The sequence below is a fragment of the Oncorhynchus nerka genome, linkage group LG14 (assembly GCF_034236695.1).
Source record: "Oncorhynchus nerka isolate Pitt River linkage group LG14, Oner_Uvic_2.0, whole genome shotgun sequence".
In the NCBI taxonomy this organism is placed as follows: Eukaryota; Metazoa; Chordata; class Actinopteri; order Salmoniformes; family Salmonidae; genus Oncorhynchus; species Oncorhynchus nerka.
This window is the reverse complement of record NC_088409.1, coordinates 9,555,371-9,576,037: the sequence shown is the minus strand read 5'-3', so window position 1 is coordinate 9,576,037 and position 20,667 is coordinate 9,555,371. Positions and strand designations below refer to the sequence as shown.

Below are 20,667 nucleotides of genomic sequence, written 5' to 3'. Positions count from 1 at the left end.
CTCTCTCTCCATCTCTCTCCCACCCTCTCCCTCTCCAGCAGAATGTATGAAGGCTCTCTCTCCCCTCTCCCCCCCCTCTCTCTCCCCTCTCTCTCCCCCCCTCTCTCTCCATCTCTCTCCCACCCTCTCTCCAGCAGAATGTATGAAGACTCTCTCTCTGTTGGGGTCCTTCCCTAACAATGTCCACCTGTAGTGGAGACACATCCACAGTACTAAGTGACATTGACCCTCCCCAGGCCGGAAATGTTTCACCAAAATGACTTTTGGTGGGCGGCAGGTATCTGGTTTGGAATGGCTGGTTTGGATTGGCTGGTTTGGATTGGCTGGTTTGGATTTCCTTCTGTCGACCCCTGAAGTCTCTTTTCCTGCCTGCTTGACAGCTCTCTGGAGAAACGATATCTCTAAATGTGTTGTTTTCTGTCTAGGATGATTTTGTATGGTGTTAAACGGTGTGTTAAAAGGGCACCCTATTCCCTAAGACAGTAAATAAAGGCAGGAGTAGGACTTTACGGGAGGTCCTGTGGGTCCGGGAGGTCCTTTACTGTCCTGAGAACAGCTACAGGCATGGGGCATGGCAGGACAGTCCTCCTCCAGCCTCTGGAGAACAACAGAAAACAACAGACAAACAGAGGCAATTCAACAAACAAAAAACACACATGAACGTACAGCAACTCAATTCAATTTCCTGTTTGTGATTCATGACAGGACAGAACACAACATTGTGAATTAAAGAAAACAAAAACTATTGTCACAGAATGGGTGGCTATCTGGTTCAAATGGGAGATACTTAGGTAAATGCTTAGCTTGGTGAGAATTGTAGATATTATGTAAATGTTCGAGAATGAAACAGTTTTGTATTTCTCCTGGTGAGATTAAAATGTCTTGGTTGGACGTTTTTCAATTTCCAGGTTCCTCTATCAGTTAGTTCCTTCTGTCCAGTGCTCCAGTGTTACCAGTGTGGCTGGAGTGCTGTGAGGCCTCAGGTTGCTATCTCCCCTGTTCCATCGGTCTGTCAACAGGAGAAAAATAACCTTTCTCCTCTCTTCTTCTCTCCTGGCCTCGCAGCAGCACCATACATCACATCTATCTCCTGGGCCCGGCTAGCTAGAAACACAGTTATCATTAAAATAATTGTCCTTTTCCAATAATAAAAGGTGCTTTGAAAGATCCGGGGAGGCCGGTAGTAAATACAGGCTAGCGGTCTGTGAGGAGGACAGGACTGTATCTCCTAGCATGGGGTTTTGGGAGGGTTTGGTAGAGTTGTTACTAACAAAGTGTCATTAGGATGTCTTGACAGAGAGAGAGAGAGAGAGAGAGAGAGAGAGAGAGAGAGAGAGAGAGAGAGAGAGAGAGAGACAGAGAGAGAGAGAGACAGAGAGAGACAGAGAGAGAGACAGAGAGAGACAGAGAGAGACAGAGAGAGAGAGAGAGAGAGACAGAGAGAGACAGAGAGAGAAAGAGAAAGAGAGAAAGAGACAGAGAGAGACAGAGAGAGAGAGAGAGAGACAGAGAGAGACAGAGAGAGACGGACAGAGAGAGAGACAGAGAGAGAGAGAGAGAGAGAGAGAGAGAGAGAGAGAGAGACAGAGAGAGAGAGAGAGAGAGAGATAGAGAGAGAGAAAGACAGAGAGAGAGAGAGAGAGAGAGATAGAGACAGAGAGAGAGAGAGAAAGACAGAGAGAGAGAGAGAGAGAGAGAGACAGAGAGAGAGAGAGAGAGAGAGACAGAGAGATTTGTGACCTGTTCCCACAAGGAAAGGTCAACCAGTGAAGAACAAACACCATTGTAAAAGGCTTTTGTACTTGAAACATTTGTACATAGTTACAACACTGTATATACAGTTGAAGTTGGAAGTTTATATACACCTTAGCCATACACATTTAAACTCAGTTTTTCACAATTCCTGACATTCAATCCCAGTAAAAAATCTCTGTTTTAGGTCAGTTAGGATCACCACTTTATTTTAAGAATGTGAAATGTCAGAATAATAGTAGAGAGAACGATTTCAGCTTTTTTTTTTTCTTTCATCACATTCCCAGTGGGTCAGAAGTTTACATACACTCAATTAATATTTGGTAGCATCACCTTCAAATTGTTTAACTTGGGTCAAACAATTCGGGTAGCCTTCCACAAGCTTCCCACAATTAAGTTGGGTGAATTCTGGCCCAATCCTCCTGGCAGAGCTGGTGTAACTGAGTCAGGTTTGTAGGCCTCCTTGCTCGCACACGCTTTTTCAGTTCTGCCCACAAATGTTCTATAGGATTGAGGTCAGGGCTTTGTGATGGCCACTTCAATACCTTGACTTTGTTGTCCTTAAGCCATTTTGCCACAACTTTGGAGGTATGCTTGGGGTCATTGTCCATTTGGAAGACCCATTTGCGACCAAGCTTTAACTTCCTGACTGATGTCTTGATATAACCACATAATTTTCCTTCCTCATGATGCTATCTATTTTGTGAATTGCACCAGTCCCTCCTGCAGCAAAGGACCCACACAACATGATGCTGCCACCCCCGTGCTTCACGGTTGGGATGGTGTTCTTCGGCTTGCAAGCCTCCCCCTTTTTCCTCCATTATGGCCAAAAAGTTCTATTTTTGTTTAATCAGACCAGAGGATATTTCTCCAAAAAGTATGATCTTTGTCCTCATGTGCAGTTTCAAACCATAAGCCAGACTTTTTTATGGCGGTTTTGGAGCAGTGGCTTCTTCCTTGCTGAGCGGCCTTTCAGGTTATGTTGATATAGGACTCGTTTTACTGTGGATACAGATACTTTTGTACCTGTTTCCTCCAGCATCTTCAAAAGATCTTTTGCTGTTGTTCTGGGATTGATTTGCACTTTTCGCACCAAAGTACGTTAATCTCCAGGAGACAGAATACGTCTCCTTCCTGAGCGGTATGACAGCTGTGTGGTCCCATGGTGTTTATACTTGCATACTATTGTCTGTACAGATTAACGTGGTACCTTCAGGCATTTGGAAATTGCTCCCAAGGATGAACCAGACTTGTGGAGGTCTACAATTCTTTTTCTGAGGTCTTGGCTGATTTATTTTGATTTTCCCATGATGTCAAGCAAAGAGGCACTGAGTTTGAAGGTAGGCCATGTCATGTAGGCCATGGACATGTCTCATGTTACTGTCTGGTCTAGCTAGGTCAGTCCTGGTCATGTCTCTCATGATACTGTCTGGTCTAGCTAGGTCAGTCCTGGTCATGTCTCTCATGATACTGTCTGGTCTAGCGAGGTCAGTCCTGGTCATGTCTCTCATGATACTGTCTGGTCTAGCTAGGTCAGTCCTGGTCATGTCTCTCATGATACTGTCTGGTCTAGCTAGGTCAGTCCTGGTCATGTCTCTCATGATACTGTCTGGTCTAGCTAGGTCAGTCCTGGTCATGTCTCTCATGATACTGTCTGGTCTAGCTAGGTCAGTCCTGGTCATGTCTCTCATGATACTGTCTGGTCTAGCTAGGTCAGTCCTGGTCATGTCTCTCATGTTACTGTCTGGTCTAGCTAGGTCAGTCCTGGTCATGTCTCTCATGATACTGTCTGGTCTAGCTAGGTCAGTCCTGGTCATGTCTCTCATGATACTGTCTGGTCTAGCTAGGTCAGTCCTGGTCATGTCCTGGTCATAGGTCAGTCCTGGTCATGATACTGTCTGGTCTAGCTAGGTCAGTCCTGGTCATGTCTCTCATGATACTGTCTGGTCTAGCTAGGTCAGTCCTGGTCATGTCTCTCATGATACTGTCTGGTCTAGCTAGGTCAGTCCTGGTCATGTCTCTCATGTTACTGTCTGGTCTAGCTAGGTCAGTCCTGGTCATGTCTCTCATGATACTGTATGGTCTAGCTAGGTCAGTCCTGGTCATGTCTCTCATGATACTGTCTGGTCTAGCTAGGTCAGTCCTGGTCATGTCTCTCATGATACTGTCTGGTCTAGCTAGGTCAGTCCTGGTCATGTCTCTCATGATACTGTCTGGTCTAGCTAGGTCAGTCCTGGTCATGTCTCTCATGATACTGTATGGTCTAGCTAGGTCAGTCCTGGTCATGTCTCTCATGATACTGTCTGGTCTAGCTAGGTCAGTCCTGGTCATGTCTCTCATGTTACTGTCTGGTCTAGCTAGGTCAGTCCTGGTCATGTCTCTCATGATACTGTCTGGTCTAGCTAGGTCAGTCCTGGTCATGTCTCTCATGATACTGTCTGGTCTAGCTAGGTCAGTCCTGGTCATGTCTCATGTTACTGTCTGGTCTAGCTAGGTCAGTCCTGGTCATGTCTCTCATGATACTGTCTGGTCTAGCTAGGTCAGTCCTGGTCATGTCTCTCATGTTACTGTCTGGTCTAGCTAGGTCAGTCCTGGTCATGTCTCCCATGATACTGTCTAGTCTAGCTAGGTCAGTCCTGGTCATGTCTCATGATACTGTCTGGTCTAGCTAGGTCAGTCCTGGTCATGTCTCTCATGATACTGTCTGGTCTAGCTAGGTCAGTGTTGGACATGTCTCATGTTACTGTCTGGTCTAGCTAGGTCAGTCCTGGTCATGTCTCTCATGATACTGTCTGGTCTAGCTAGGTCAGTGTTGGACATGTCTCATGTTACTGTCTGGTCTAGCTAGGTCAGTGTTGGACATGTCTTTCATGATACTGTCTGGTCTAGCTAGGTCAGTCCTGGGTCTCATGATACTGTCTGGTCATGTCTCATGTTACTGTCTGGTCTAGCTAGGTCAGTGTTGGACATGTCTCATGTCACTGTCTGGTCTAGCTAGGTCAGTCCTGGTCATGTCTCATGATACTGTCTGGTCTAGCTAGGTCAGTCCTGGTCATGTCTCTCATGATACTGTCTGGTCTAGCTAGGTCAGTGTTGGACATGTCTCATGTTACTGTCTGGTCTAGCTAGGTCAGTGTTGGACATGTCTCATGTTACTGTCTGGTCTAGCTAGGTCAGTGTTGGACATGTCTCTCATGTTACTGTCTGGTCTAGCTAGGTCAGTCCTGGTCATGTCTCTCATGATACTGTATGGTCTAGCTAGGTCAGTCCTGGTCATGTCTCTCATGTTACTGTCTGGTCTAGCTAGGTCAGTCCTGGTCATGTCTCTCATGATACTGTCTGGTCTAGCTAGGTCAGTCCTGGTCATGTCTCTCATGATACTGTCTGGTCTAGCTAGGTCAGTCCTGGTCATGTCTCATGTTACTGTCTGGTCTAGCTAGGTCAGTCCTGGTCATGTCTCTCATGATACTGTCTGGTCTAGCTAGGTCAGTCCTGGTCATGTCTCTCATGTTACTGTCTGGTCTAGCTAGGTCAGTCCTGGTCATGTCTCCCATGATACTGTCTAGTCTAGCTAGGTCAGTCCTGGTCATGTCTCATGATACTGTCTGGTCTAGCTAGGTCAGTCCTGGTCATGTCTCTCATGATACTGTCTGGTCTAGCTAGGTCAGTGTTGGACATGTCTCATGTTACTGTCTGGTCTAGCTAGGTCAGTGTTGGACATGTCTTTCATGATACTGTCTGGTCTAGCTAGGTCAGTCCTGGTCATGTCTCATGATACTGTCTGGTCTAGCTAGGTCAGTGTCCTGGTCATGTCTCATGTTACTGTCTGGTCTAGCTAGGTCAGTGTTGGACATGTCTCATGTCACTGTCTGGTCTAGCTAGGTCAGTCCTGGTCATGTCTCATGATACTGTCTGGTCTAGCTAGGTCAGTCCTGGTCATGTCTCTCATGATACTGTCTGGTCTAGCTAGGTCAGTGTTGGACATGTCTCATGTTACTGTCTGGTCTAGCTAGGTCAGTGTTGGACATGTCTCATGTTACTGTCTGGTCTAGCTAGGTCAGTGTTGGACATGTCTCTCATGTTACTGTCTGGTCTAGCTAGGTCAGTGTTGGACATGTCTCTCATGATACTGCTGTCCCCATAGCATAACCCTTTTCGGTTCCAGGTGGAACCCTTTCCACAAAGGACTGACCAGGTGTAACCCTTATGGGTTCCATTCTACCTGGAACCCAAAAGGGTTCTACCTGGTAAATCCTTTGTGGAAAGGATTCTACCTAGAACCAAAAATATTTCTTCAAAGGGTTCTCCTATGGGGACAGCTGAAGAACCTTTTTAGGTTCTAGATACACTCTTAAAAGAAGAAAAGAAGGTATGTTCTGTCTGACATATAGCACATAGCAACACCCTGCCTGCAGGCTATGTGGATTTAGTACAGAGAGGAGAAAGAACAGTGGTTTGAGAGTACAGTTATTCATCATTGTGGAGTGGATTAGAGTTGGTGGGTTGGATGGTTGGGTTGGATGGTAGTCTCTCTCAGTTATTCATTATCTTGGAGTGGATTAGAGTTGGTGGGTTGGATGGTTGGGTTGGATGGTAGTCTCTCTCAGTTATTCATCATCGTGGAGTGGATTAGAGTTGGTGGGCTGGAAGTCTCTCTCAGTTATTCATCTTCTTGGAGTGGATTAGAGTTGGTGGGTTGGATGGTTGGGTTGGATGGTAGATTCTCTCAGTTATTCATCTTCTTGGAGTGGATTAGAGTTGGTGGGTTGGATGGTTGGGTTGGATGGTAGTTCCTCTCAGTTATTCATTATCTTGGAGTGGAATATAGTTGGTGGGTTGGAAGTCTCTCTCAGTTATTAATCTTCTTGGAGTGGATGAGAGTTGGCGGGTTGGATGGATGGTTGGAAGTCTATCTCAGTTATTCATCTTCTTGGAGTGGATTAGAGTTGGCGGGTTGGATGGTTGGGTTGGATGGTAGTTCCTCTCAGTTATTCATCTTCTTGGAGTGGAATATAGTTGGTGGGTTGGAAGTCTCTCTCAGTTATTCATCTTCTTGGAGTGGAATATAGTTGGTGGGTTGGATGGAAGTCTCTCTCAGTAATTCATCTTCTTGGAGTGGATTAGAGTTGGTGGGTTGGATGGTAGTTTCTCTCAGTTATTCATCTTCTTGGAGTGGATTAGAGTTGGCGGGTTGGAAGTCTCTCTTAGTTATTCATCTTCTTGGAGTGGATGAGAGTTGGCGGGTTGGATGGATGGTTTCTTTTCAACAGACTTTTGTTTACAGTGTCAGACTTCAAGCATGGCTCGCGAGACTAGTTGTTTGGTGTTTGAATGGCTTAACGGTTGTCTGGTTGATTAGTTGGTTGGTTGTTTAAATGGTTGGTTGGTCTGTTGGTTGTTGGTCTGTTGGTCGTTTAAATGGTTGGTCATTTAAATGGATGGTTGTTTAAATGGTTGGTTGGTCTGTTGGTTTGTTGGTTGTTGGTCTGTTGGTCGTTTGATTAGTTGATTAGTTGTTTAAATGGTTGGCTGTTTAAATGGTTGGCTGTTTAAATGGTTGGTTGGTCTGTTGGTTGTTGGTTTGTTGGTTTGTTGGTTGTTGGTCTGTTGGTCGTTTAAATGGTTGGTCATTTAAATGGTTGGACGTTTAAATAGTTGGTTGTTTAAATGGTTGATTGGTCTGTTGGTTGTTGACTGTTGGTCTGTTGGTTTTTGGTCTGTTGATTGTTTGAATGGTTGGTTAAAAGGCAGTTGTTCTTACCAGTCCAGGGAGCTCACAGCACTTGTCTCGACTGGCCCAGGACGCGCTGCAGATAATGTCAAACATCTGGATCTGGAACTATACACACACAGAGAACAAATACACAGAGAAAGAGTTCATATTGGCATGACATTGCAACACACTTATGGTATACATAGTTCTACACCGTGGTCTACACCGTGGTCTACACTGTGGTCTACACTGTGGTCTACACCGTGGTCTACACTGTGGTCTACACCGTGGTCTACACAGTGTTCTACACTGTAATCTACACCGTGGTCTACACTGTGGTCTACACAGTGTTCTACACTGTAATCTACACCGTGGTCTACACTGTGGTCTACACTGTGGTCTACAATGTTCTACAATGTTCTACACTGTGGTCTACACAATGGTCTACACCGTGGTCTACACAATGTTCTACACAGTGTTCTACACCGTGGTCTACACAATGTTCTACAGTGTTCTACACTGTGGTCTACACAGTGTTCTACACCGTGGTCTACACAATGTTCTACACAGTGTTCTACACCGTGGTCTACACAATGTTCTACACCGTGTTCTACACCGTGGTCTACACAATGTTCTACACCGTGGTCTACACAATGTTCTACACAGTATTCTACACGTGGTCTACACCGTGGTCTACACCGTGGTCTGTGAGGTATGATGACACCTCTCTGTCTGCTCAACAGGTTGTGTAATGGTGACTATCTGCTCAACAGGCTGTGTAATGGTGACTGTCTGTCTGCTCAACAGGCTGTGTAATGGTGACTATCTGCTCAACAGGTTGTGTAATGGAGACTGTCTGCTCAACAGGTTGTGTAATGGTGACTATCTGTCTACTCAACAGGTTGTGTAATGGTGACTATCTGTCTACTCAACAGGCTGTGTAATGGAGACTGTCTGTCTGCTCAACAGGCTGTGTAATGGAGACTGTCTGTCTGCTCAACAGGCTGTGTAATGGTGACTGTCTGCTCAACAGGCTGTGTAATGGTGACTGTCTACTCAACAGGCTGTGTAATGGTGACTGTCTGCTCAACAGGCTGTGTAATGGTGACTGTCTGCTCAACAGGCTGTGTAATGGTGACTGTCTGCTCAACAGGTTGTGTAATGGTGACTGTCTGTCTGCTCAACAGGCTGTGTAATGGAGACTGTCTGCTCAACAGGCTGTGTAATGGTGACTGTCTGTCTGCTCAACAGGCTGTGTAATGGTGACTGTCTGTCTGCTCAACAGGCTGTGTAATGGTGACTGTCTGCTCAACAGGCTGTGTAATGGTGACTGTCTGCTCAACAGGCTGTGTAATGGTGACTGTCTGTCTACTCAACAGGCTGTGTAATGGTGACTGTCTGCTCAACAGGCTGTGTAATGGTGACTGTCTGCTCAACAGGCTGTGTAATGGTGACTGTCTGTCTGCTCAACAGGCTGTGTAATGGAGACTGTCTGCTCAACAGGCTGTGTAATGGTGACTGTCTGCTCAACAGGCTGTGTAATGGTGACTGTCTGCTCAACAGGCTGTGTAATGGTGACTATCTGCTCAACAGGCTGTGTAATGGTGACTGTCTGTCTGCTCAACAGGCTGTGTAATGGTGACTGTCTCAACAGGCTGTGTAATGGTGACTCTGCTCAACAGGCTGTGTAATGGTGACTGTCTACTCAACAGGCTGTGTAATGGTGACTGTCTGCTCAACAGGCTGTGTAATGGTGACTCTGTCTGCTCAACAGGCTGTGTAATGGTGACTATCTGCTCAACAGGCTGTGTAATGGTGACTATCTGCTCAACAGGCTGTGTAATGGTGACTGTCTACTCAACAGGCTGTGTAATGGTGACTGTCTGTCTGCTCAACAGGCTGTGTAATGGTGACTGTCTGCTCAACAGGCTGTGTAATGGTGACTGTCTGCTCAACAGGCTGTGTAATGGTGACTGTCTGTCTGCTCAACAGGCTGTGTAATGGTGACTGTCTACTCAACAGGCTGTGTAATGGTGACTGTCTACTCAACAGGCTGTGTAATGGTGACTGTCTGCTCAACAGGCTGTGTAATGGTGATCTGCTCAACAGGCTGTGTCTGTGACTGCTCAACAGGCTGTGTAATGGTGACTATCTGCTCAACAGGCTGTGTAATGGTGACTGTCTGCTCAACAGGCTGTGTAATGGTGACTATCTGCTCAACAGGCTGTGTAATGGTGACTGTCTGTCTGCTCAACAGGCTGTGTAATGGTGACTGTCTGCTCAACAGGCTGTGTAATGGTGACTGTCTGTCTGCTCACAGGCTGTGTAATGGAGGCTACAAAACAGGCTGTGTAATGGTGACTATCTGCTCAACAGGCTGTGTAATGGTGACTGTAATGGTCTGCTCAACAGGCTGTGTAATGGTGACTGTCTGTCTGCTCAACAGGCTGTGTAATGGTGACTGTCTACTCAACAGGCTGTGTAATGGTGACTGTCTGCTCAACAGGCTGTGTAATGGTGACTGTCTGCTCAACAGGCTGTGTAATGGTGACTGTCTGTCTGCTCAACAGGCTGTGTAATGGAGACTGTCTACTCAACAGGCTGTGTAATGGTGACTGTCTACTCAACAGGCTGTGTAATGGTGACTGTCTGCTCAACAGGCTGTGTAATGGTGACTGTCTGCTCAACAGGCTGTGTAATGGTGACTGTCTGCTCAACAGGCTGTTTAATGGTGACTATCTGCTCAACAGGCTGTGTAATGGTGACTGTCTGCTCAACAGGCTGTGTAATGGTGACTGTCTGTCTGCTCAACAGGCTGTGTAATGGTGACTATCTGCTCAACAGGCTGTGTAATGGTGACTGTCTGTCTACTCAACAGGCTGTGTAATGGTGACTGTCTGTCTGCTCAACAGGCTGTGTAATGGTGACTGTCTGTCTGCTCAACAGGCTGTGTAATGGTGACTGTCTGCTCAACAGGCTGTGTAATGGTGACTCTGTCTACTCAACAGGCTGTGTAATGGTGTCTGTCTACTCAACAGGCTGTGTAATGGTGACTATCTGCTCAACAGGCTGTGTAATGGTGACTGTCTGCTCAACAGGCTGTGTAATGGTGACTGTCTGTCTACTCAACAGGCTGTGTAATGGTGACTGTCTACTCAACAGGCTGTGTAATGGTGACTGTCTGTCTGCTCAACAGGCTGTGTAATGGTGACTGTCTGCTCAACAGGCTGTGTAATGGTGACTGTCTGTCTGCTCAACAGGCTGTGTAATGGTGACTATCTGCTCAACAGGCTGTGTAATGGTGACTGTCTGCTCAACAGGCTGTGTAATGGTGACTGTCTGCTCAACAGGCTGTGTAATGGTGACTGTCTACTCAACAGGCTGTGTAATGGTAACTGTCTGTCTACTCAACAGGCTGTGTAATGGTGACTGTCTGCTCAACAGGCTGTGTAATGGTGACTGTCTGCTCAACAGGCTGTGTAATGGTGACTGTCTGTCTGCTCAACAGGCTGTGTAATGGTGACTGTCTGCTCAACAGGCTGTGTAATGGTGACTGTCTGCTCAACAGGCTGTGTAATGGTGACTGTCTGTCTGCTCAACAGGCTGTGTAATGGTGACTGTCTGCTCAACAGGCTGTGTAATGGTGACTGTCTACTCAACAGGCTGTGTAATGGTGACTGTCTGTCTACTCAACAGGCTGTGTAATGGTGACTGTCTGCTCAACAGGCTGTGTAATGGTGACTATCTGCTCAACAGGCTGTGTAATGGTGGTGTCTGTCTGCTCAACAGGCTGTGTAATGGTGACTGTCTGCTCAACAGGCTGTGTAATGGTGACTGTCTGTCTGCTCAACAGGCTGTGTAATGGTGACTGTCTGCTCAACAGGTTGTGTAATGGTGACTGTCTGCTCAACAGGCTGTGTAATGGTGACTGTCTGTCTGCTCAACAGGCTGTGTAATGTGACTGCTCAACAGGCTGTGTAATGGTGACTCTGTCTACTCAGCAGGCTGTGTAATGGTGACTGTCTACTCAACAGGCTGTGTAATGGTGACTGTCTGCTCAACAGGCTGTGTAATGGTGACTCTGTCTGCTCAGCAGGCTGTGTAATGGTGACTGTCTACTCAACAGGCTGTGTAATGGTGACTATCTGCTCAACAGGCTGTGTAATGGTGACTGTCTGCTCAACAGGCTGTGTAATGGTGACTGTCTGTCTGCTCAACAGGCTGTGTAATGGTGACTGTCTGCTCAACAGGCTGTGTAATGGTGACTGTCTGCTCAACAGGCTGTGTAATGGTGACTGTCTGTCTGCTCAACAGGCTGTGTAATGGAGACTGTCTACTCAACAGGCTGTGTAATGGAGACTGAGGCTGTGTAATGGTGACTCTGTCTGCTCAACAGGCTGTGTAATGGTGATCTGCTCAACAGGCTGTGTAATGTGACTGCTCAACAGGCTGTGTAATGGTGACTATCTGCTCAACAGGCTGTGTAATGGTGACTGTCTGCTCAACAGGCTGTGTAATGGTGACTGTCTACTCAACAGGCTGTGTAATGGTGACTGTCTGCTCAACAGGCTGTGTAATGGTGACTGTCTGTCTGCTCAACAGGCTGTGTAATGGAGACTGTCTACTCAACAGGCTGTGTAATGGTGACTGTCTACTCAACAGGCTGTGTAATGGTGACTGTCTGCTCAACAGGCTGTGTAATGGTGACTGTCTGTCTGCTCAACAGGCTGTGTAATGGAGACTGTCTACTCAACAGGCTGTGTAATGGTGACTGTCTACTCAACAGGCTGTGTAATGGTGACTGTCTGTCTGCTCAACAGGCTGTGTAATGGTGACTGTCTGCTCAACAGGCTGTGTAATGGTGACATCTGCTCAACAGGCTGTTTAATGGTGATCTGCTCAACAGGCTGTGTAATGGTGACTGTCTGCTCAACAGGCTGTGTAATGGTGACTGTCTGCTCAACAGGCTGTTTAATGGTGACTATCTGCTCAACAGGCTGTGTAATGGACTGTCTGTCTACTCAACAGGCTGTGTAATGGTGTCTGTCTGCTCAACAGGCTGTGTAATGGTGTCTGTCTGCTCAACAGGCTGTGTAATGGTGACTGTCTGCTCAACAGGCTGTGTAATGGTGACTGTCTACTCAACAGGCTGTGTAATGGTAACTGTCTGTCTACTCAACAGGCTGTGTAATGGTGACTGTCTGCTCAACAGGCTGTGTAATGGTGACTGTCTGTCTGCTCAACAGGCTGTGTAATGGTGACTGTCTGTCTGCTCAACAGGCTGTGTAATGGAGACTGTCTACTCAACAGGCTGTGTAATGGTGACTGTCTGTCTGCTCAACAGGCTGTGTAATGGTGACTCTGTCTGCTCAACAGGCTGTGTAATGGTGACTGTCTGTCTGCTCAACAGGCTGTGTAATGGAGACTATCTGCTCAACAGGCTGTGTAATGGTGACTATCTGCTCAACAGGCTGTGTAATGGTGACTGTCTGCTCAACAGGCTGTGTAATGGTGACTGTCTACTCAACAGGCTGTGTAATGGTAACTGTCTGTCTACTCAACAGGCTGTGTAATGGTGACTGTCTGCTCAACAGGCTGTGTAATGGTGACTGTCTGCTCAACAGGTTGTGTAATGGTGACTGTCTGTCTGCTCAACAGGCTGTGTAATGGAGACTGTCTGCTCAACAGGTTGTGTAATGGTGACTGTCTGTCTGCTCAACAGGCTGTGTAATGGAGACTGTCTGTCTGCTCAACAGGCTGTGTAATGGTGACTGTCTGCTCAACAGGCTGTGTAATGGTGACTGTCTACTCAACAGGCTGTGTAATGGTAACTGTCTGTCTACTCAACAGGCTGTGTAATGGTGACTGTCTGCTCAACAGGCTGTGTAATGGTGACTGTCTGCTCAACAGGTTGTGTAATGGTGACTGTCTGTCTGCTCAACAGGCTGTGTAATGGAGACTGTCTGCTCAACAGGTTGTGTAATGGTGACTGTCTGTCTGCTCAACAGGCTGTGTAATGGAGACTGTCTGCTCAACAGGTTGTGTAATGGTGACTATCTGCTCAACAGGCTGTGTAATGGTGACTGTCTGTCTGCTCAACAGGCTGTGTAATGGTGACTGCTCAACAGGCTGTGTAATGGTGACTCTGTCTACTCAGCAGGCTGTGTAATGGTGACTGTCTACTCAACAGGCTGTGTAATGGTGACTGTCTGCTCAACAGGCTGTGTAATGGTGACTCTGTCTACTCAGCAGGCTGTGTAATGGTGACTGTCTACTCAACAGGCTGTGTAATGGTGACTATCTGCTCAACAGGCTGTGTAATGGTGACTGTCTGCTCAACAGGCTGTGTAATGGTGACTGTCTGTCTACTCAACAGGCTGTGTAATGGTGACTGTCTGCTCAACAGGCTGTGTAATGGTGACTGTCTGCTCAACAGGCTGTGTAATGGTGACTGTCTGTCTGCTCAACAGGCTGTGTAATGGAGACTGTCTACTCAACAGGCTGTGTAATGGAGACTGTCTACTCAACAGGCTGTGTAATGGTGACTCTGTCTGCTCAACAGGCTGTGTAATGGTGACTATCTGCTCAACAGGCTGTGTAATGGTGACTGCTCAACAGGCTGTGTAATGGTGACTATCTGCTCAACAGGCTGTGTAATGGTGACTGTCTGCTCAACAGGCTGTGTAATGGTGACTGTCTACTCAACAGGCTGTGTAATGGTGACTGTCTGTCTACTCAACAGGCTGTGTAATGGTGACTGTCTGCTCAACAGGCTGTGTAATGGTGACTGTCTGTCTGCTCAACAGGCTGTGTAATGGAGACTGTCTACAAAACAGGCTGTGTAATGGTGACTATCTGCTCAACAGGCTGTGTAATGGTGACTGTCTACTCAACAGGCTGTGTAATGGTGACTGTCTGCTCAACAGGCTGTGTAATGGTGACTGTCTGTCTGCTCAACAGGCTGTGTAATGGAGACTGTCTACTCAACAGGCTGTGTAATGGTGACTGTCTACTCAACAGGCTGTGTAATGGTGACTGTCTGCTCAAAAGGCTGTGTAATGGTGACTGTCTGTCTGCTCAACAGGCTGTGTAATGGAGACTGTCTACTCAACAGGCTGTGTAATGGTGACTGTCTACTCAACAGGCTGTGTAATGGTGACTGTCTGTCTGCTCAACAGGCTGTGTAATGGTGACTGTCTGCTCAACAGGCTGTGTAATGGTGACTGTCTGCTCAACAGGCTGTTTAATGGTGACTATCTGCTCAACAGGCTGTGTAATGGTGACTGTCTGCTCAACAGGCTGTGTAATGGTGACTGTCTGCTCAACAGGCTGTTTAATGGTGACTATCTGCTCAACAGGCTGTGTAATGGTAACTGTCTGTCTACTCAACAGGCTGTGTAATGGTAACTGTCTGTCTGCTCAACAGGCTGTGTAATGGAGACTGTCTGTCTGCTCAACAGGCTGTGTAATGGTGACTGTCTGCTCAACAGGCTGTGTAATGGTGACTGTCTACTCAACAGGCTGTGTAATGGTAACTGTCTGTCTACTCAACAGGCTGTGTAATGGTGACTGTCTGCTCAACAGGCTGTGTAATGGTGACTGTCTGTCTGCTCAACAGGCTGTGTAATGGTGACTGTCTGTCTGCTCAACAGGCTGTGTAATGGAGACTGTCTACTCAACAGGCTGTGTAATGGTGACTGTCTGTCTGCTCAACAGGCTGTGTAATGGTGACTCTGTCTGCTCAACAGGCTGTGTAATGGTGACTGTCTGTCTGCTCAACAGGCTGTGTAATGGAGACTATCTGCTCAACAGGCTGTGTAATGGTGACTATCTGCTCAACAGGCTGTGTAATGGTGACTGTCTGCTCAACAGGCTGTGTAATGGTGACTGTCTACTCAACAGGCGGTGTAATGGTGACTGTCTGCTCAACAGGCTGTGTAATGGTGACTGTCTGTCTACTCAACAGGCTGTGTAATGGTGACTGTCTGCTCAACAGGCTGTGTAATGGTGACTGTCTGCTCAACAGGCTGTGTAATGGTGACTGTCTGTCTGCTCAACAGGCTGTGTAATGGAGACTGTCTACTCAACAGGCTGTGTAATGGTGACTCTGTCTGCTCAACAGGCTGTGTAATGGTGACTATCTGCTCAACAGGCTGTGTAATGGTGACTGCTCAACAGGCTGTGTAATGGTGACTATCTGCTCAACAGGCTGTGTAATGGTGACTGTCTGCTCAACAGGCTGTGTAATGGTGACTGTCTACTCAACAGGCTGTGTAATGGTGACTGTCTGTCTACTCAACAGGCTGTGTAATGGTGACTGTCTGCTCAACAGGCTGTGTAATGGTGACTGTCTGTCTGCTCAACAGGCTGTGTAATGGAGACTGTTACAAAACAGGCTGTGTAATGGTGACTATCTGCTCAACAGGCTGTGTAATGGTGACTGTTATACAGGCTGTGTAATGGTGACTGTCTGCTCAACAGGCTGTGTAATGGTGACTGTCTGTCTGCTCAACAGGCTGTGTAATGGAGACTGTCTACTCAACAGGCTGTGTAATGGTGACTGTCTACTCAACAGGCTGTGTAATGGTGACTGTCTGCTCAACAGGCTGTGTAATGGTGACTGTCTGTCTGCTCAACAGGCTGTGTAATGGAGACTGTCTACTCAACAGGCTGTGTAATGGTGACTGTCTGTCTGCTCAACAGGCTGTGTAATGGTGACTGTCTGCTCAACAGGCTGTGTAATGGTGACTGTCTGCTCAACAGGCTGTTTAATGGTGACTATCTGCTCAACAGGCTGTAATGGTGACTGTCTGCTCAACAGGCTGTGTAATGGTGACTGTCTGCTCAACAGGCTGTTTAATGGTGACTATCTGCTCAACAGGCTGTGTAATGGTAACTGTCTGTCTACTCAACAGGCTGTGTAATGGTAACTGTCTGTCTGCTCAACAGGCTGTGTAATGGAGACTGTCTGTCTGCTCAACAGGCTGTGTAATGGTGACTGTCTGCTCAACAGGCTGTGTAATGGTGACTGTCTACTCAACAGGCTGTGTAATGGTAACTGTCTGTCTACTCAACAGGCTGTGTAATGGTGACTGTCTGCTCAACAGGCTGTGTAATGGTGACTGTCTGTCTGCTCAACAGGCTGTGTAATGGTGACTCTGTCTGCTCAACAGGCTGTGTAATGGTGACTGTCTGTCTGCTCAACAGGCTGTGTAATGGTGACTCTGTCTGCTCAACAGGCTGTGTAATGGTGACTATCTGCTCAACAGGCTGTGTAATGGTGACTATCTGCTCAACAGGCTGTGTAATGGTGACTCTGTCTGCTCAACAGGCTGTGTAATGGTGACTGTCTGTCTGCTCAACAGGCTGTGTAATGGAGACTATCTGCTCAACAGGCTGTGTAATGGTGACTGTCTGCTCAACAGGCTGTGTAATGGTGACTGTCTACTCAACAGGCGGTGTAATGGTGACTGTCTGCTCAACAGGCTGTGTAATGGTGACTGTCTGTCTGCTCAACAGGCTGTGTAATGGAGACTATCTGCTCAACAGGCTGTGTAATGGTGACTGCTCAACAGGCTGTGTAATGGTGACTATCTGCTCAACAGGCTGTGTAATGGTGACTGTCTACTCAACAGGCTGTGTAATGGTGACTGTCTGCTCAACAGGCTGTGTAATGGAGACTATCTGCTCAACAGGCTGTGTAATGGTGACTGCTCAACAGGCTGTGTAATGGTGACTATCTGCTCAACAGGCTGTTTAATGGTGACTATCTGCTCAACAGGCTGTGTAATGGTGACTCTATCTGCTCAACAGGCTGTGTAATGGTGACTGTCTGTCTACTCAGCAGGCTGTGTAATGGTGACTGTCTGCTCAACAGGCTGTGTAATGGTGACTATCTGCTCAACAGGCTGTGTAATGGTGACTGTCTGTCTACTCAGCAGGCTGTGTAATGGTGACTGTCTGCTCAACAGGCTGTGTAATGGTGACTGTCTGCTCAACAGGCTGTGTAATGGTGACTGTCTACTCAACAGGCTGTGTAATGGTAACTGTCTGTCTACTCAACAGGCTGTGTAATGGTGACTGTCTGTCTGCTCAACAGGCTGTGTAATGGTGACTGTCTGCTCAACAGGCTGTGTAATGGTGACTGTCTGTCTACTCAACAGGCTGTGTAATGGTGACTGTCTGCTCAACAGGCTGTGTAATGGTAACTGTCTGTCTACTCAACAGGCTGTGTAATGGTGACTGTCTGCTCAACAGGCTGTGTAATGGTAACTGTCTGTCTACTCAACAGGCTGTGTAATGGTGACTGTCTGTCTGCTCAACAGGCTGTGTAATGGTGACTCTATCTGCTCAACAGGCTGTGTAATGGTGACTATCTGCTCAACAGGCTGTGTAATGGTGACTGTCTGCTCAACAGGCTGCGTAATGGTGACTGTCTTTCTGCTCAATGATGGTGAACTGAATGACTTAAATGTACATACACACAACCCCACTGGGCACACGGGTTGAATCAACGTTGTTTCCACGTCATTTCAATGAAATTACATTGAACCAATGTGGATTAGACGTTGAATTGACGTCTGTGCCCAGTGGGAATGCACTTTCACTGAGAGAGTGAATCCCTTTTAAACACTAGGCTAAAATAAATTAAATGTATTACTTATGGAATTACACATCGATGAGATGAAACTGCTGAGGAAATATGAAAAGCCTCACCACTTTAAAAGGACAATAAACTGAGAATTAATTGTCAAACATCCCGGGAGACTTTTCTTTCTTTCCACCAATTCCCTTAAAATGCTGTTTCAAGCACTTTCTTTTCATCAGACTGTCTCCAGAAATAATTAAATAATACATTCTCACATAGTTGCAAAGCAGTCCATTCATCTACCCTCAGAGCTGCACAGAAATCATCACGCAACTATTATGCATCTAACAAAGAATGCTCCTCATCTTATTTCCTGTCCTGACATCTTGGGTCACATTGATCCCAGTGAGGAGGACCGGGACTGTGTTGTTGTGGGATTATAGAGGCTGTAATGGTGTTGTTATAGAGGATGTAGGGTGTTGTTATAGAGGCTGTAGGGTGTTGTTATAGAGGCTGTATGGTGTTGTTGTGGTGTTATAGAGGCTGTAGGGTGTTGTTATAGAGGATGTAGGGTGTTGTTATAGAGGCTGTAGGGTGTTGTTGTGGTGTTATAGAGGCTGTAATGGTGTTGTTATAGAGGATGTATGATGTTGTTATAGAGGCTGTAGGGTGTTGTTATAGAGGCTGTATGGTGTTGTTGTGGTGTTATAGAGGCTGTAGGGTGTTGTTATAGAGGCTATATGGTGGTGTGGTGTTATAGAGACTGTGTGGTGGTGTTATAGAGGCTGTATGGTGGTGTGGTGATGTTATAGAGGCTGTATGGTGGTGTGGTGGTGTTATAGAGGCTGTATGGTGGTGTGGTGGTGTTATAGAGACTGTATGGTGGTGTTGTGGTGTTATAGAGACTGTATGGTGTTGTTATAGAGCCTGTATGGTGTTGTTGTGGTGTTATAGAGGCTGTATGGTGGTGTTATAGAGGCTGTATGGTGGTGTTATAGAGGCTGTAGGGTGTTGTTATAGAGGCTGTAGGGTGGTGTTATAGAGGCTGTATGGTGTTGTTATAGAGGCTGTATGGTGTTGTTATAGAGGCTGTATGGTGTTGTTATAGAGGCTGTAGGGTGTTGTTATAGAGGCTGTATGGTGTTGTTATAGAGACTGTATGGTGGTGTTGTGGTGTTATAGAGGCTGTATGGTGTTGTTATAAAGGCTGTATGGTGTTGTTGTGGTGTTATAGAGGCTGTATGGTGGTGTTATAGAGGCTGTAGGGTGTTGTTATAGAGGCTGTAGGGTGTTGTTATAGAGGCTGTATGGTGTTGTTATAGAGGCTGTATGGTGTTGTTATAGAGGCTGTATGGTGTTGTTATAGAGGCTGTAGGGTGTTGTTATAGAGGCTGTATGGTGTTGTTATAGAGGCTGTATGGTGTTGTTATAGAGGCTGTAGGGTGTTGTTATAGAGGCTGTATGGTGGTGTGGTGGTGTTATAGAGGCTGTATGGTGGTGTTATAGAGGCTGTATGGTGTTGTTATAGAGGCTGTATGGTGTTGTTATAGAGGCTGTAGGGTGTTGTTATAGAGGCTGTATGGTGTTGTTATAAAGGCTGTATGGTGTTGTTGTGGTGTTATAGAGGCTGTAGGGTGTTGTTATAGAGGCTGTAGGGTGTTGTTATAGAGGCTGTATGGTGTTGTTATAGAGGCTGTAGGGTGTTGTTATAGAGGCTGTAGGGTGTTGTTATAGAGGCTGTATGGTGTTGTTATAGAGGCTGTAGGGTGTTGTTATAGAGGCTGTAGGGTGTTGTTATAGAGGCTGTATGGTGTTGTTATAGAGGCTGTAGGGTGTTGTTGTGTTGTTATAGAGGCTGTATGGTGTTGTTATAGAGGCTGTATGGTGTTGTTATAGAGGCTGTATGGTGTTGTTGTGTTGTTATAGAGGCTGTATGGTGTTGTTATAGAGGCTGTATGGTGTTGTTATAGAGGCTGTAAAGGGGTGTTGTTATAGAGGCTGTATGGTGGTGTTATAGAGGCTGTAGGGTGTTGTTATAGAGGCTGTAAACCATAGAGGCTGTAGGGTGTTGTTATAGAGGCTGTATGGTGTTGTTATAGAGGCTGTATGGTGGTGTGGTGGTGTTATAGAGGCTGTATGGTGGTGTGGTGGTGTTATAGAGGCTGTAGGGTGTTGTTATAGAGGCTGTATGGTGTTGTTATCAGGTCTGTGGGTTGTGGTGTTATAGAACATGGTGGTGTTGTTTATAGAGTCTGTAGGGTGTTGTAGGGGTGTTATAGAGACTGCAGGGTGTTGTTGTGGGACTATAGAGTCTGTAGGGTGTTGTGTAGGGTGTTGTTGTGGTATTATAGAGGCTGTATGGTGTTGTTGGGGTATTTATAGAGGCTATAGGGTGTTGTTGGGGTATTATAGAGGCTGTAGGGTGTTGTTGGGGTATTATAGAGGCTGTAGGGTGTTGTTGGGGTATTATAGAGGCTGTAGGGTGTTTTAGGCTGACACAAATTATAGAGGCTGTCAGTCTGTGTGGTATTATAGAAGCTGTAGGGTGTTGTTATAGAGGTTGCATGGTGTTGTTGTGGTATTATAGAGGCTGTAGGATGTGGTGGTATTATAT

At 46.5% G+C, this 20,667-nt stretch overlaps 1 protein-coding gene across 1 annotated transcript in view; it reads right to left on the bottom strand.

Moving 5' to 3' along the window:
• Positions 1-446: 446 nt before the first annotated feature.
• The window catches only part of LOC135574987 (collagen alpha-1(XIV) chain-like), a 139,931-nt gene continuing 119,710 nt past the window's right edge, over positions 447-20,667 (bottom strand). Inside the window, exons 11-12 of the mRNA XM_065027126.1 lie at positions 7,514-7,591; positions 447-597 (exon numbers count right to left, since the gene is read on the bottom strand). Coding sequence (XP_064883198.1) covers positions 475-597; positions 7,514-7,591 — 201 coding nt within the window. The 3' untranslated portion in view covers positions 447-474. The remainder of the gene's footprint in view (positions 598-7,513; positions 7,592-20,667) is intronic.